The 15,178-nt window shown below is 37.6% G+C and overlaps 1 protein-coding gene across 3 annotated transcripts; it reads left to right on the top strand.

Moving 5' to 3' along the window:
* Nucleotides 1-1,812: 1,812 nt before the first annotated feature.
* On the top strand, nucleotides 1,813-13,476 carry LOC132123430 (2-phosphoxylose phosphatase 1). Of its 3 annotated transcripts, none has more exons than XM_059534039.1 (6): nucleotides 1,813-1,905; nucleotides 3,363-3,504; nucleotides 7,579-7,740; nucleotides 7,828-7,954; nucleotides 10,831-10,970; nucleotides 11,363-13,476. In XM_059534039.1, the coding sequence occupies exons 2-6, from the start codon at nucleotides 3,426-3,428 to the stop codon at nucleotides 12,382-12,384; spliced, it is 1,530 nt and encodes a 509-aa protein (XP_059390022.1). In that variant the 5' UTR covers nucleotides 1,813-1,905; nucleotides 3,363-3,425; the 3' UTR covers nucleotides 12,385-13,476. The 3 variants fall into 3 exon arrangements, with proteins under 3 accessions (XP_059390022.1, XP_059390021.1, XP_059390020.1); XM_059534038.1 differs by lacking the exon at nucleotides 1,813-1,905 and adding an exon at nucleotides 3,006-3,170; XM_059534037.1 differs by lacking the exons at nucleotides 1,813-1,905; nucleotides 3,363-3,504 and adding an exon at nucleotides 6,482-6,698.
* The last annotated feature ends 1,702 nt before the right edge of the window (nucleotides 13,477-15,178 follow it).

The following is a 15,178-nucleotide window of genomic DNA, read 5'->3' as shown; positions in this document are numbered from 1 at the left end:
CAAGAACAAACGTGCAGCAAAAAAAAAAACATACAAATGCATTGCCAAAGAGTGATCTAGTGTAAAGGGCAACCTGGTCTCAGACACTTGAACTGGAAATCAGTTCAAATAATGCCGAATCTGTGCATACAAACAAGCAGAGTGTACACACACACACGGCATAAAATGGGTTGCAGACAGTAAAAAAAATAAATAAATTGTTAAATGCAAATAACACGTTGCAACTAACCATTTAAATGTGCATACTTGCAAAATAAATGGGCATGCTATTATTATTAGTATACTTCACAAGGAGTGAATATAGGTTTCCCTGCAACAATGATAAACACTGTTTTCATGTGGTCACACTCCCAGCCAAATTCGAGAGACGTGTACTCTGGCACTTGATGTCCGATGTTAAATCTGTGTCCAGAAACACAGAAACCTCTAGTGGATCATAAATTAAATTAAATTAAATTAAATTAAATTAAATTAAATTAAATTAAATTAAATTAAATTAAATTAAATTAAATTAAATTAAATTAAATTAAATTAAATTAAATTAAATTAAATTAAATTCAAAAGTTTATAAGTAAAGTTTATTTGTATAACGCTTTTTACGATACAAATCATTGCAAAGCAACTTTAAAGAAAATTAAGTTTCTACATTATTTAGTAGTAGCTTATCAGTGGTGACTGTCAGTTTATGTGCATATGGCAGAAATTTTCTGAAAAATCAATACAAGATGTAGTCAACCAACCGATGAACACAGCAATTATTATGATGCAATCACACTTGTAGCAATATTTGTTAGTTCTGTAGTTTCAGGGTTAGAATCGTCTGAGGTCCTCTGAGGGGTCAGCATCATCTCTTCTCAGGTGTTCTGGATCCAGACTGGAGCTTGTGTAAATCCTAGTTACCACGGGATGTAAATCCCAGCAGAAACAGAGAAACAAATAGAGACATCCTTAGCGTAACTGCTGTTCCAACCAAATAAATTTAATTAGTTTAACCCAAGCTAAAGAATAATAATGCACATTTGATCAGATAAAACTGAGATGCATTATTCAAATGCTTGGCAAAAGAGATGTGTTTTTAATCTAGATTTAAACAGAGAGAGTGTGTCTGAACCCCAAACATTACCAGGAAGGCGAAGGTGGAAGGTGTGTTTTGAGACCTTAGGGAGCGTGATGGGTTGTAAAGTGGTATAAGTTAGGTACGCAGGAGCTAAACCATTTAGGGCCTTATAGGTAAATAATGATAATTTGTAACTGATACGGAACTTAGTAGGTAGCCAGTGCAGAGATTGTAATATTGGGGTAATATGATCATATTTTCTTGACCTGGTAAGGTCTGTAGCTGCTGCATTTTGCATACCTGTAGCTCGTTTATTGAAGATGCAGGACAACCACTTACTGTAGAAGTGCATTACAATAGTCCAGTCTAGAGGTCATGAATGCATGAACTATTAATTGTTTTCAAGTGCATGGAGGCACAACAAACACCCAGGCCTACACAGAAGAGCTTTATTTGAGTGAAGAGGACATCCCATAGACTGTTTCCATAGCTGACTAGGCTTTACACACACAAGTACCATATGATACCATGGTATCACCACAATTTTGGTCTTTGGCGTTGCTCAATTTGCACCTTGGTGTGTATGTGGTTTTCCTACATTTCACTTCTGTTCCTACATTTCACTGCTTGTAAGTCAATATAAATTGAACGTGACATAAAATCTTGTATATTTGTCCATTTATGACCAGCAGATGGAGCACTGAACTCGACAGTATGTCTAACCCACACACACACACACACACACACACCTCTCAATATCGTTAGAGGCTCGCAGTAGGGCTGATCGGTCATTCTTCACCGCTCGGATCGTGTCGTCTGAACGGAATATCTCGGCTCTGTTCGGTCAGGTAAAGCGGGTTTCCCTCTTCTCGTGCCGTGACGTGTCTGTACGTGTGTTTGATCCGCTGATCTCACTGAACAATTCAGGATTGAATATGCAGCGTTCCCTTTTTCCACATGAATTCTTCTCGTGCTCCTTTTGCACGGTTTCCCGAGGACACCGATGTTGCGCTACTGAGATCGCAAACTGATCGTCTTTAGCTACTGCTAAAACACGACTAACTGACGTTATGCAGAAAAACAGCGAGTTCCAGCATTGTCGGATTTTTCAGATTCAACACTTTCAGACAGTGACATTTATTGTTTAAAATGCGTTATTACATGCGCGCTGTCAACAGCATCTTCTCCATATGGCCTATAAAGAAATAAAATCATGTAAAGAAAATAGTAAAAATATAGAAACACATTTAGGTATAATCAAGTAAATATATATACAGTTATTAGAAATGTCATATTTGCATTATTGTTGGTTTCATACATACAAACATACACAATACAAACAAAGGGAGTATATATATATATATATATATATATATATATCAATTTTTATTTGAGCAAAACATGCCTTTTCATATAAAGTTCCAATATGTTAAATATATGAACTTGATGACCTTGAGACACCTTAATGAGGGTGTTTTATAGTTTTCTATAAAACTTACAAAATTTCTCTTTTCAGTTCAAAATCCCAAAACATGTTTATTATAAAAGAGTGTGCATTCAAATAGTTGTTTAAATTTCATTTTTTAACTGTTTTAGCCTTTACTAGTTCTTTTGAATTATCCTGCTGTGTGATACATTTTGACAGGATCAATATTTCATCTCATGTGTCTCCTTTAAAATGAGGCCATAAAACAGCATGAATAATAATTACACAAAAGAATAATGCATGTCACACCATCACACTGCAAGAGACTGCTGGCATTAGAAGCACAACGTTACCAACAGCAAAAAAGGTGACAAAATGCAGCTGCAAAATTGGTGTGATATTGCATTTTTAAAATGTCACAGCATGTTTGTTTTCATCTCAGTATTTGGAGTTTAGCTGCAGAGGAGTGAGGGTGTGGTCTAGGAAGTGGTTTAATGCTCTTTGGCGGCTATAAACATGTGCTCAGTTCATCAGGCGTGCATGTTTGTATGTGCACTTCAGATTTGGTCAAAAAGCTCATTGTAGGAATTTAAAGGCACAGCTATTATCTGTATTTAGAGTTAATAGCAGTTTTTGCTTCTGTGCAACTGGGGTAAATTACACGTTGCTTCTTGGTGCTGTGTGAAGGTTTGTAAGTTTCTGTTTCACCAGACTTTGGCTGTCCTGTGTCATGTTTTTTTTTTTTTTTTGCAATATGCCTATAAAAGTGAAAACAGCACTGTGGGATCAACATTTTAACATTTGTTAAGCATCGCATGCATGTTCTGTTTTTTATATGTGTGCAATATTAATATGTTTCCATTGCTCTTAATTTTCCAGGTGACCGTAAGTGGGCTGTGCATGTATGGCTGATGGACAGGCGTCTGAACCAGTCACAGGACAATGCTGGCACGAAGCTGTTTCATGCTGGTGCTGATGGTGGGTGCCCTGCTGGCGGTGCTGAGTTTCAGCCTGCAGTATTGTAAGTGTGGAACACAATGTATCATTTCAGTCACATTTCCTGAATTTACAGCTATTCATGCATCCTCTAAGTTTTCACCGAGGACTGCTTTGTATGTGTGTTTGGTGTGTCAGGTGGGAATATAACCTCCGCTGAATTGTATTTACTTTCTTAGTATGTGCCCGAGTGTGGGTTTTGTGTCCAGTGGGAATATGGTCTCAATTAGACTGAATTCAACACACTAAACAAAGGCATTTCCCTTGAAGACATGCTGTATTTATATATATATATATATATATTTCATAAATTGTTCCCTGTTTAAGTAAAACACAGTTTTAAAGGGTACTTTTTTAATTGGCTGTTAAAAAATGAATAAAAAAAATCAAACAAATAAAAAAAGACTAATTGTGTCTTTATACTTTATTATTACCAAGTCAAAAACACTGTTACTACCACGCCTGGCCACCATAAACACCCTAAATATACCCTAAGATTTTTGGTCAGTCAATATAGGATTTTTTCAGTTATGAATTTTTAAATGTCTACAAAAAGGTAGTGTAGCAGTAAATATATCATAATAATACACTTTACCTCAGGGTCTTTCCAAGTATGTCATGGTATGGAATGGTGCATGTCCAACAACCCATGGTACTTTTTTATTTTATTTTGTAAGTGTAAAGACAAATCACTATTCTCTAAAGAACTGGTTTGTAGCAATGGCATCTGCTGTATAAAAGAAAGCATGAGATCTCACAGATGAAATGCTTTCTGCTTGATACTCTGCTCAGAAATATGTTAAACAGTATAAAGTTATCATCAAGTAGTGATTTTTCTTCTGTATTGTGAGACAAGTCCAGTATTTTTACGAGAATGTCCATTTATGACCTTTTGATTAAACATTATGAGGTCAAAACAAAAAATAAATAAATGCATGCATGGATGAATTGTCCATAATAAGATCTATAGCATGAATTAGATAAATTAGAAAATCTCTATCTATCTGTCCAGTTATGACATTCTGATTAAAAATTATGAGGTCAAACACAATTTAAAAATGTACAATTAGATCTATAATAAGCATTTGAAAAATAAAGAGATTTTATTTCAAGCTGACTTTAAGAAGAAAAGCAGAGACTGTCTGACCTCTGAAAATGTTTGCATGAGCTTGTGAACTAGTAGAAGTTGGGGGCTGCCAGCCGACACATGGATGATACTTCACTGCCGATAGGTTTGACGGTCTAAATGCTGGAAACTAGAAATTTAAGTTTACATGAAATATTTAACTAGTGAAAATGAGCAGTCCAGAAACCTGGAAGACCCAGAGTCATTGGAGAGAATATAGTTTATAGCAGAGAAATGTTTATGTATTTTAATTTTTTTAATGCAGTGGTCAATCAAATTAGCTTCTGAGACAGATTATTCCTAGATTCCCCATGTCCTTGACTAAAAAAAAATCCTCTTTCCCAGATGACTGCGGTTATATATAAGCAGATTAAACGTTTAATGTGACAGCTACAGAAAAATCCCGCTAATTTAGTCGTTTAAAATCACAGATGGTAAGAATTTGCAAAGCCAACTCGAATGAAACCATGACATCTTTTGACAAGGCAAGCAGGGATTGGTCAGTGATCATTTAAATACCCGCCTTCTGCATCCCACAGCCAATCACAGTTCAGTCTGAGCAACAGGCCAACATAAGAGAACCAAATTTTGGTTGTGCTCAGGCATGAACATGTGCTTGGTGATAGTAAAGAGTTGCCCTTTGATCTGGTTTACAGTCTCTCTCTGTACTTAAAACATTTCACTCAGCTGTTAGTTCAGAAAACCGCATCTGCTTACACACTTTTAATCTAATGCAATGACATTTTAAGTGTCTCAAATGCTTAAATGCATCTGTATTTTCGCTGAATCTTATTGTCATCCTTACTGTCTTCCTCACGTTCCCTGTTTGCTTTTACCTAGAGTGAGGTCATTACTAATTCATTCCTTCCTTTGTGGTGTTTCAACAAGAGCTGAAAGCTGTCTGAATGTAGGACGGAACAGGGTCTTAAATTAGCCTCTCTCTCTCTCTCTCTCTCTCTCTCTCTCTCTCTCTCTCTCTCTTCCTCTCTCTTCCTCTCTCTCTTCACTTCAGTTCACTCAAGCATGACTGATGTAGTTTTAGAGAAGGAGGCTCAGAATCTGTTGAGACTGAGGCCCCATTTACACGATGTGAAAACGCAGATATTTCCCTGCGTTTTGGCCTGTCATTTACACGAAAACGCCGTTTTTATCCCTGAAAACGATTATTTCTAAAAACTCCGGCCAAAGTGGAGATTTCTGAAAACGCCGGTTATGTGTTGCCGTGTCAACTGGGAGAAATGGGGTTTTAGGTTCTCAAACGTCACATTATGCGCCAGAAAATGCTTAACGTCATGTGAGCGCCCTATGTTTAGAGTTTGTTTGGGTAACGTTACTGTTTGATCATGGATGCTGTTAAGGTGGTACTCATTTTTACGTTTGTGCAAACGCTTTTGGTCTGTTTGCATTTGCAAAGTTGCTCGATTTTGAGGATTCTGATTGGCTTGCATGGCTTTATCCTTCTCCCTACACTGTCGCCCATAGGTTTGGCATAGTTATGATGGCGCTCGACGGCGTATTTATGCGGGTTGATGTAAACGACAACTTTTTTGAAAACGATGTTGTGTGCACGATGTTATTTTTGAAAACGGAGGGGGGGAAATATTTGTTTCTCTAAATAACCGGCTATGTGTAAATGTGGCATGAGAGAAAGAGGCCATACATTGAGAAAGATGAAAAATGACCCATTCTCATTCCATGATATGTTTGTTTCTGTCAACATTGCTTCATTGCTGAAGGACACACTGCTAACAACACACACAATATCAGCCGGACGGCCTTGAACAGCACTGTCTGTCCTGCTTGATTTGTGTCTCTTGTATTTGTGTTTAGGTGTGTGTGATTCTTTTTGTACACCCTACTCGGACTTTCAGCAACAAAGAGCTCTTTGTGTGGCCGGCCTCTGCACTGAGCTGTGATTGGCTGAGAACTCTGAGCTTACGCCTGATTGGTCAGGCAGCTTTTACAGGAGTCAAATAGGGCTTGATGCTGAATTAAAACCAGTATGAGGTACAAACCTGCACAGGCTCACTTTAATATCTCCAGAATGTCTTTCATGGTGCGTGTAAACCAGCTAACCATTATACTTCTGTCTGGTGAGTTTAACTCCTCGTTGGTTAGGGTTAGTTGGAAATGCTAGTGTTTATCGTTTAGCCCATTTTATTTATTAAGTTCAGCAACAGTATTTATATGCTTTTCTCAGTTTTTTTTCTTCATAATGTTGCATACATATTTCCAATGTGAATGGAATCAAAGAAACTGAAAGTGACTATGCTTAAATTGATGCCAAATTGTATTATGTAACAGGAGCAATGAAAAGTTTTAACAATCCCTGGCTTACTTTGATGCCATGTTAAACATACTTTTAATTAGTAGTTAGTGGGTGATGCCGCTCGATTCTTTTATTAAAGCATTTCATGCTCTTTAAGGGTTATATCATATGTTTTCACATTTTATTTATTTTCTTTTAAATACTCTTATAATGTTAGTGAAGTGTTTTTTTGTTTGTTCCAAAACAATCAAAATTGAGTTTTTCATGGTCTTTTATTGAAGCGTCTTAGTTTTACATAGATGCTGGTTTTGGAAAATTTGAGTTCTTAATGCTAGAGTCTGTTTTTATAGTGCAATCTGGAGACAATTTGATTTATCATAATTATGAGCCCTGAGCATGAGTTGCTGTCATTGTTTATGTGTACTTAAAATGTAAGTATGCAGCGTAAAATCCAGATGTTGGTCTTGTGTTTTCACCTGTCACATTGAAGGATTGTAGCACCTTCTTTCTGTTAGCTGTCACTCACTGGTTAATATCCGGTCAGACTCCTCCCTCTGCCCACATCACCATGGCAATTCCCAAAATTTACAATCCACAGCACTGTGCAGTCTCAATATTTGGTTTATGAGGTCAGAACTGAGGAAGCTGGAAAAAGTGTGTGCTTGAGCTCAATGACTCACATAGTCCTTTCTTTCTTTCCCCAGTGCACCTCATTCCAACCAATCCGGTGGCAGAGCAAAGGTCACCTGGTAAAAGCAGAAAGCGTGTGAATCCGGTCCTCCACACGGATGCTCCCGCTCCAGACCCCATCCGAGACACTCACAAGTACTGCAATTACCCCAACCTCACAGAGCACGGCTGGGAGGGTAAGAAACACTAATTTCCCCTCTCTCTCACTCACCTGAAGACTCTCTCAGATGTGTGCTGAATGCTGATGTATTTGTGTGTCATAGGTCACAGTCCGGCTGACTACAGGCTGCTGTCGGTACACGTGATGATTCGGCATGGAGACCGTTTCCCTCTGTACTCCATCCCCAAAACCAAGAAACCCGCCATAGACTGTTTACTATCAGAAAAGAGGTACATATGCAAATCATCTGATGATGAACCCCATATTTGTAAATGAACATACAACTTCTGATGCTCATGCTCACTAAAGTTACAATCTTTATCTATCTATCTATCTATCTATCTATCTATCTATCCATCCATCCATCCATCCATCCATCCATCCATCCATCCATCCATCCATCCATCCATCCATCCATCCATCTAATTAAATGACTGAAAAAGCACTTTTTTTAAATGCAGCTTGTTTTTTCAAGGAATCAAAACTGATTAGACTCATCCCTCGCTGCAGAGGATTGTATTTTGTTTCTTTGATCTTACAGCTGATAACCAACAGTGATTGGTGTGTAAATGTGGGATTATGATTGCGTTTACTCTGTGCGTGTGTTTATCAGTGTTTGATGTCTGTCAGAGGGCATGCAGTTTATGAATCATTATCAGATTAAGATTTCATTCCCATCGTCGTCTCTTTTAGCCGTTCCTGAGCCGTGTCTCTGTGGTGACTGCAGCATTGAAAATTCACTGGAACACTGCTGAAAATAACACTGTTGTGTTTCCATGGTTTCACTGTAGATTTCTTACCAATGGCTTGACCAATGCTTTTGTCCAGAGTATTCCAAAAATTATTAATCATGCACAGCATATCATAATATTCCCATGATGGCTGAGATTTATGTATTACAAAGTAATCCTCAACCACAAATCCTTCTTTCTCATCCCCTTAAACATGCTCTGGTTCTTCACATGCACTCAAATATGCTTACCTTACTATCTAAATGCAGACGTACCCTCAGAGGTCAGATGATTCAGATTAACTCTGTGACCTGACCCAACCGGACTGTTCTGATGGGCTCTGACTCAAAAATGAGAATGCATTATAATAAAATTTAGTGATCTGACATCCCTTGTTTTTAGGAATCAAAACTGACTGCAAAGGGAAATAATACCCGGTGTGTTAGATATAGTTTTGATTCCCTTAGTTGCATGAGACTTGCATTAATTCCATGCAGTAATTATTTAAATGGTGCATGTTTCATGCAATTGTAGTTCTTTTATTCATCAATTCAGTGTAGTTAATACTGTATCAGTGCTCTCGCATTGTTTTTTGCATATGCTATTGTCATCTTATAACCATGAGTATTAGTTTTCAGGAACAAAGCAGGTAACAGACCTCTGCCCTTGACTTTTATTGTTTTTAATTTATTTAAAAATATATATTTTACTACAGACTAACCCAAAATGTAGTTATACGCAGTTTTATAATTAATCAAAAGGCTAACTGACTTATTTATGAACCTTGGAAGTAGGGTTGTGCCGATAGACGATAGTATCGTGTATCGACGATAGTCAGAGATATCGACATAAGCAGATTTCTCTGTCGATAATCAAGACGATATTAGGCTCATTTTCCTATTAATGTATTAGATTATAATAATAATAACTATTATTTTTATTAGGCTGCTTATTAAAATAAAACTGCCCAGCTATTTCATTTCAGCATCGCATTTCACACACACACACACACACGCGCGCGTGCGAGCGCAGGAGGATTAGAGCCTGTAGTCACTGAAACTGTCCGTCTTGACACTGATAACTCGTTAAATCCATGAAATGAAAGAGATAGAAAACAAGGAGTTGGTGTCCCACACATTTAATGGCTGGTATACAGCAACGCGCTCTTCTCATACATGACAGATTAACTCTTTCTTGGCGTTACAAATAAAGTAAAGACAAAATATTAACAAGGCGGCAGAGCGAACTTATCATCCATAGTGGTTCTCACGTAGACCTTCTATTAGACTTATCACTTATAACACTCACTATGTGGTGATGACGTAGAAGGACTACGTGAGAACCACTATGGATGATAAGTTTGCTCTGCAGCCTTGTTATTATTTTCATGCACACCACACTATAATGTGATGCATGCAAAATACAGAGTTTTGGCCGTTACTAAGTCACCATCCACAAACAGACGTACATCGTCTGCAGATATAAGGTGTTTCATTGCACTTTAACAAGTAATCTGAACGGCCTATATATGTGCACTAAACGAGCCCTCACTGAGTTTAATGCCACAGTTATGTTAGAATGCATCTCATTCTTGTTTCTGTTGCGGTGCGTCGAGCTCGTCATGAGGCGCGCGGTCCGGAGCACTGTATGACTGATGCATCTGTTCAATTCAACTTTACTCCAAATATATGAACTTACCTGTTTTAAATACTTTATATTTAACTTCTTTGTTCGTTTATGCCCAATATTAGTGTTTAACTGTTGGACTTTAAATGAAATCTAATATTGATTTTCACCATTGACTGATTATGCAGAACATTTAGACTGATAACTTCTGCACACAGATGCGGCAAATTGTCACAGGACGCACGATATGACAGTTGTGTCCGACTATATATATGAACGTAGCTGTTTTAAATACAGTATTTTTATATTTAACATTAGTTTATCAGTATGTTTTAAAGTATATTTTTTCAATAATTGGTGATTCCATAGGCTCTCTCACGCACCTGCACGGTTTAAAACACAAGAACAAAGAGTCTCTCTCTTGCTCCACCCATGCACGATAAGATCGTGTATCGTCGATCTCACGGGCTGATGATATGACGATTTGAAAAATGACCATATCGCCCAACTCTACTTGGAAGAAGTCCCTAATGTAGAATAGCTTGTTAAATTCATATAATTATGAAGGTTATCATGCTTCCCCCATCTGAATATGTCTAGTAATGACATGCTCACATGGCTACTTACTTGTTGGCCTACTGTGTTGTTTTGATTGGTAAAGTCTCACAAATGTATCACATCAAAATTATTTATGATTTAAAATAAGTTCTAAAACACTTTTTTTTGTTGTTGTTGTTGTAATTTTGCAGAAATCCCTCTCACCCCCTCTTGGCCTCCTTCATTAGTCACATGGCTCTCAGTGGGCGTGGTCACTGGGACACATCACTGGTATCTCTGCCCAGATTACCCAATCACAGCACCTGTGAAATGGGAGAGCTCACACAGACAGGTAACCAATCACAGTGCACAGCCATAGAATATATATATATATATATATATATGAATGTATGTATATGTATGTATGAAACTTATTTTAAGTCAAGAGATAATGTTTATTTAGTTAACTTTAGTGAAACTTGAACTCGACTAAAAAAACAAAATCTGAAATAATAAATTATAAAATAAATTAATAAAAAATAACTACTTAATATAAATGACCAAAACACACAGCTTAACTAAAACTTACAAACGTAGACCAAAAAAATCTAAAACTAGAAACAAATTCAAAATATTAACTATAACAGTATATCTACGATAAAAAAATAGCCTTGATAAAATAACAAGATATAAAATAATATTATTCCACATTCTTACTCAAATGTATTTTTTTTTCCTCTTAAGGAGTCGTACAGCACTTGAAAAACGGCGATCATCTTCGCCAGGCTTACATCAAGCGTCACAATCTGCTCACTTCTGATTGGTCGCCACAGCAGTTGTGGGTGGAGACTACAGGTAAGAGCCGCACCCTTCAGAGTGGATTGGCCTTCCTCTTTGGGTTCCTGCCTCATTTCGATTGGTCACGGCTGACGGTAAGACAGCAGTGGAGTACGCTGTTCTGCGGTTCCTCGTGCGACTGTCCCGCACGCAACCGGTACCTGGAGCAGGAGCAGCGCAGGCAGTATCGGCAGAGGACTGCAGACACCGAACTGGAACACACATATGTCACAATGGCGAAGACTTTGGGCGTGGCCACAAAGACTCTAAGGGCGGCCAATCCGGTGGATGCGTTGTTGTGTCACTTTTGTCATGGTCTTTCTTTTCCATGCTCTAGCACACAGACTACATCAAACGCTCCGGATGAGGGGGTGTGTCTTAAACTACAGCACTTTGCTGTGATTCGACGGCAGCAGAAAAATGATGAACTTGAGCGGCGGGAGGTGGGGATTTACCGCCAGTATGCTGTTCTCGCGGCACATCCGTACCTAAACCGCACTGCAACACGGATGGAGAGGATTGCCAGAGGAAGCCAAACGCGCAAAGGCAAGGAAGAGGCGGTCTTCGCTTTAGCATCTGCTCATGACGTAACAATGGCACCACTTCTAAGCGCACTTGGTTTGGAAGGGGTGGGGTTTCCAAAGTTTGCAGCGCGGCTGGTGTTTGAGCTGTGGAAGAGCCCGGAAGAGAAAGACAAAGACAGAAAGAGTGATAGAAAAGAAGGAAAGTGGTTGGAAAATATGTTAATTCGTGTTCTCTATAACGGTGAGGACTTGACCTTTGACACAGCCTTCTGCCGTGACCACAATCGACACTCGGCTCAGCCGCTGTGCCCTCTGGGTAATTTCCTGTCTTTTGTGAGAAAGGATATGTTTAATATTGTCAATGCGACGAGTTACCAGCAGGCCTGCCACCAAACTGTACTGTAAATGTGAAAGACTGACAGAGAGCAAACGTGAAGCAAGAATGAGGAACAAGTATAGTTTACCCAAATATTCTGTACAGCTCAGTCAATATTTAGTCCCTTCATGTCATTCCAAACCCATATGATTTTTCATGGAATGCAACTGAATAAATTGTGATGAATATTCAATGAATGCAAGACTTAAAAAGCTTCCTAAAAGTCCATAGGACTTCCGCACTATATTCCAAGGAGTTTCCAGGTGCTTGTCACTGAATGCTTGAATTGTGCTGATCGAGAGCAGCAAATCTCTTCTTTTGTGTCCGGCTGAAGAAAGAAAAACTGGTTTGGAATGACATGAAGGTTAAAAAAATGATGACAGAATTTTCATTTTTGGGTGAACTGTTCCTTTAAGACTGAGCACTACTAATGTTACTGATGTAGTGTTAAGTTTGTGGACCAAATAATTATCTCTGCACAAAATTGTTTTTGGTACACTTGACTAATCCCGCTGACAAAATTTGAAGTGGTTTACTGTAATCATTTTAAACCGTGGGCTGTGACTGATTATCTGATCGATGTTGTGGCGTGATGTCAAGGACCCTTCAAGAGCTCCTGAATCTAGACAAACACAGAAACGGTCAATTGTTGCCTTCATTCTGAGTCAGTGATCTAGGAATTATGACAATCCCAGTGGGTTTGCTAAATATAAAAAAAGAGTTTGAACTGTCATTTTTAGAACACATTTCTTAAACACTTGTATTAAATTTAGGGCACAATGCCACTTTATTGCAGAGTTCCCTCAGTGATCGGGAATCAATGTTATTACAATTTCACATCTCTCTTCCAGTGGATTTCCCGGATAAGTTCTCACTTGAATAGTATTAGCATATTTTCTAGCACAATCATGTTTTCCTGACACATTCCTCACACATTTTGTGCTTTTTTCGCCTTTGTTTACATATAATGTCAAGTCTAAAACAGGAGTGGTAGTATTTTTTTGAGTACTGTAAAACTGATTCAATCAACTAATTGTATCATGAATGGTGTTCTTGTGATCAGTCTGTACTGCCACATTCCAAACCTCCAAGAACATTTTTCAATAAAAGAATAATTTTGTCTAGGAACTTCACTGTGATTTGTCTAAAAAAATACACATCTTTTTGAATTTGAGCCACTTTGTAGCCCATTCTGTCCAAGATCCACCCGCTTAGACAAGAAGAGATCTTCTGATTGACATTTAGAGTAAAGCATCCAACCACAGTTTTTGATTTGCATGCCATTTATCTAAACTACTTCATAAAACAATAACAGTCCAGCATGGAAAAATGCATTCACATCCATTGCTCAACAGTGCTGGTATGAGAACAGCTGTACAGAAAACCAAGGATTTCTGTCTTTTCAATTCTGCATGAGAGAATCTAGTTTAACAATAAAAATTTGTTTCAAGACAGACTGGTGAATTCAGATATCCCAAAGTTGTGTAAAGCTAGTAAATCTGATTGGAACTTGGAATTTTTTTGCTCTGCTAAACCACTCAAGTAGGTCAGTGTTGAACTTGCTTGATAACTAGCATACTTTTTTATGTTTCATGTGATCACCACTAGGTGGCAGGAGAATTTCATCAGTGGCTCAGAGTAAAAATCCAATCAAGTGACCTCAGGTTGAGTCAGCATTATAGAAATAGAACAAACATCAGTTCAGTGGTCAGCATTATACATACACTAAATGCAGAAAGCCTTTTTTGGCTTTGAGTAGTTATTGTTAAATATGAGATTGCAAATCATGCTGACTTGTTTTTAGCCTCTCCTGTTGAATAACTCAATCACAACAGCCAAAAATCTGTCCAGAAGTAATCTCCAGAATTTCCCCAGAAGTGTGTCTTGGGATGTAAGTAAAGGAATCTGAGGTCCTCTGATCTCTACGGGATGATTTTAATTAGCCGCTGCCTTCCTCGCCAAAGAAAAGATCATTCATTTACTGACTAGGACAGAGAAATCAATCTTAATTACAGAGAGTTAGAGTGTGTGTATCAGATGGTGTTTGTGTGCCGGCGAGTGTTATAGTTATAGTGAGAGAGAAATAAAATTAACTTAGCAAATTAAGCATGATACAGAAATTATTAGCAGCTTCAAGACAACACAGTCCAGACTCTCTTTTGATTAATTTGCAATTATGCAAAACATGGCTTGGTTATTTCTATAAAAAGAGAAGAACTGACTTCTGGGCAGTAAATTATTACATGGAATTTGGATTACGCAATCAGATTCCAAAAATTTTTTTTTTATTGATTATATGATTTCACATTCACACAATAGCAGTAAATGTTTAAGTGTTTTTTGATTTTCTTTCTAAGTGATCTTTTTTTTTTTTTTTCTAAAATAGTCCACCACATACTCAAAAAGTTTTCTAGTTTTGTGGACATTCACACGAAGACCAATCAGTTGACTATAATTACACAGAAAATGCCACACAGCACTGGATTTATGAACATTTGCATAGTTTAGTAAGCATTTAGATTTTTGGTTATTTTAAAATGTTTTATTTTTGTTTTGGATTTTTAAGGTTTAGTTATTACATTTTCATTCAATTTATACCCCCCCCCCCCCCCCCCTGCATTTCCTTCACAAAGCCTAAGGAAATCTAATGTAACGCAATGTACTTGATGTTGATAATAACAAAGAATTTAATATATTTGTTTTCTCTTTGTATTTTTATAGCAATATGTTACAAGATTATACTATTTGAATCAATGTGATAAACAAGTTAGGTCAAAAAGAATCGGAGAATAATTATAAAATTGTCCAATTATATTACGTAAA

This window comes from Carassius carassius, chromosome 41, assembly GCF_963082965.1.
Source record: "Carassius carassius chromosome 41, fCarCar2.1, whole genome shotgun sequence".
NCBI classification, from domain to species: domain Eukaryota; kingdom Metazoa; phylum Chordata; class Actinopteri; order Cypriniformes; family Cyprinidae; genus Carassius; species Carassius carassius.
Note: the sequence above shows the minus strand (reverse complement) of the source record. Positions and strands in the feature narration are given on the sequence as shown.

Bases quoted from the DNA above. Each gene is read 5' to 3' on its own strand.
- LOC132123430 (XM_059534037.1), top strand. From the start codon at position 6,608: ATGAGGTACAAACCTGCACAGGCTCACTTTAATATCTCCAGAATGTCT. The intron at 6,699-7,578 runs GTGAGTTTAACT...TTCTTTCCCCAG, and splicing joins AACCATTATACTTCTGTCTG to TGCACCTCATTCCAACCAAT. The intron at 10,971-11,362 runs GTAACCAATCAC...TTTCCTCTTAAG, and splicing joins GGGAGAGCTCACACAGACAG to GAGTCGTACAGCACTTGAAA.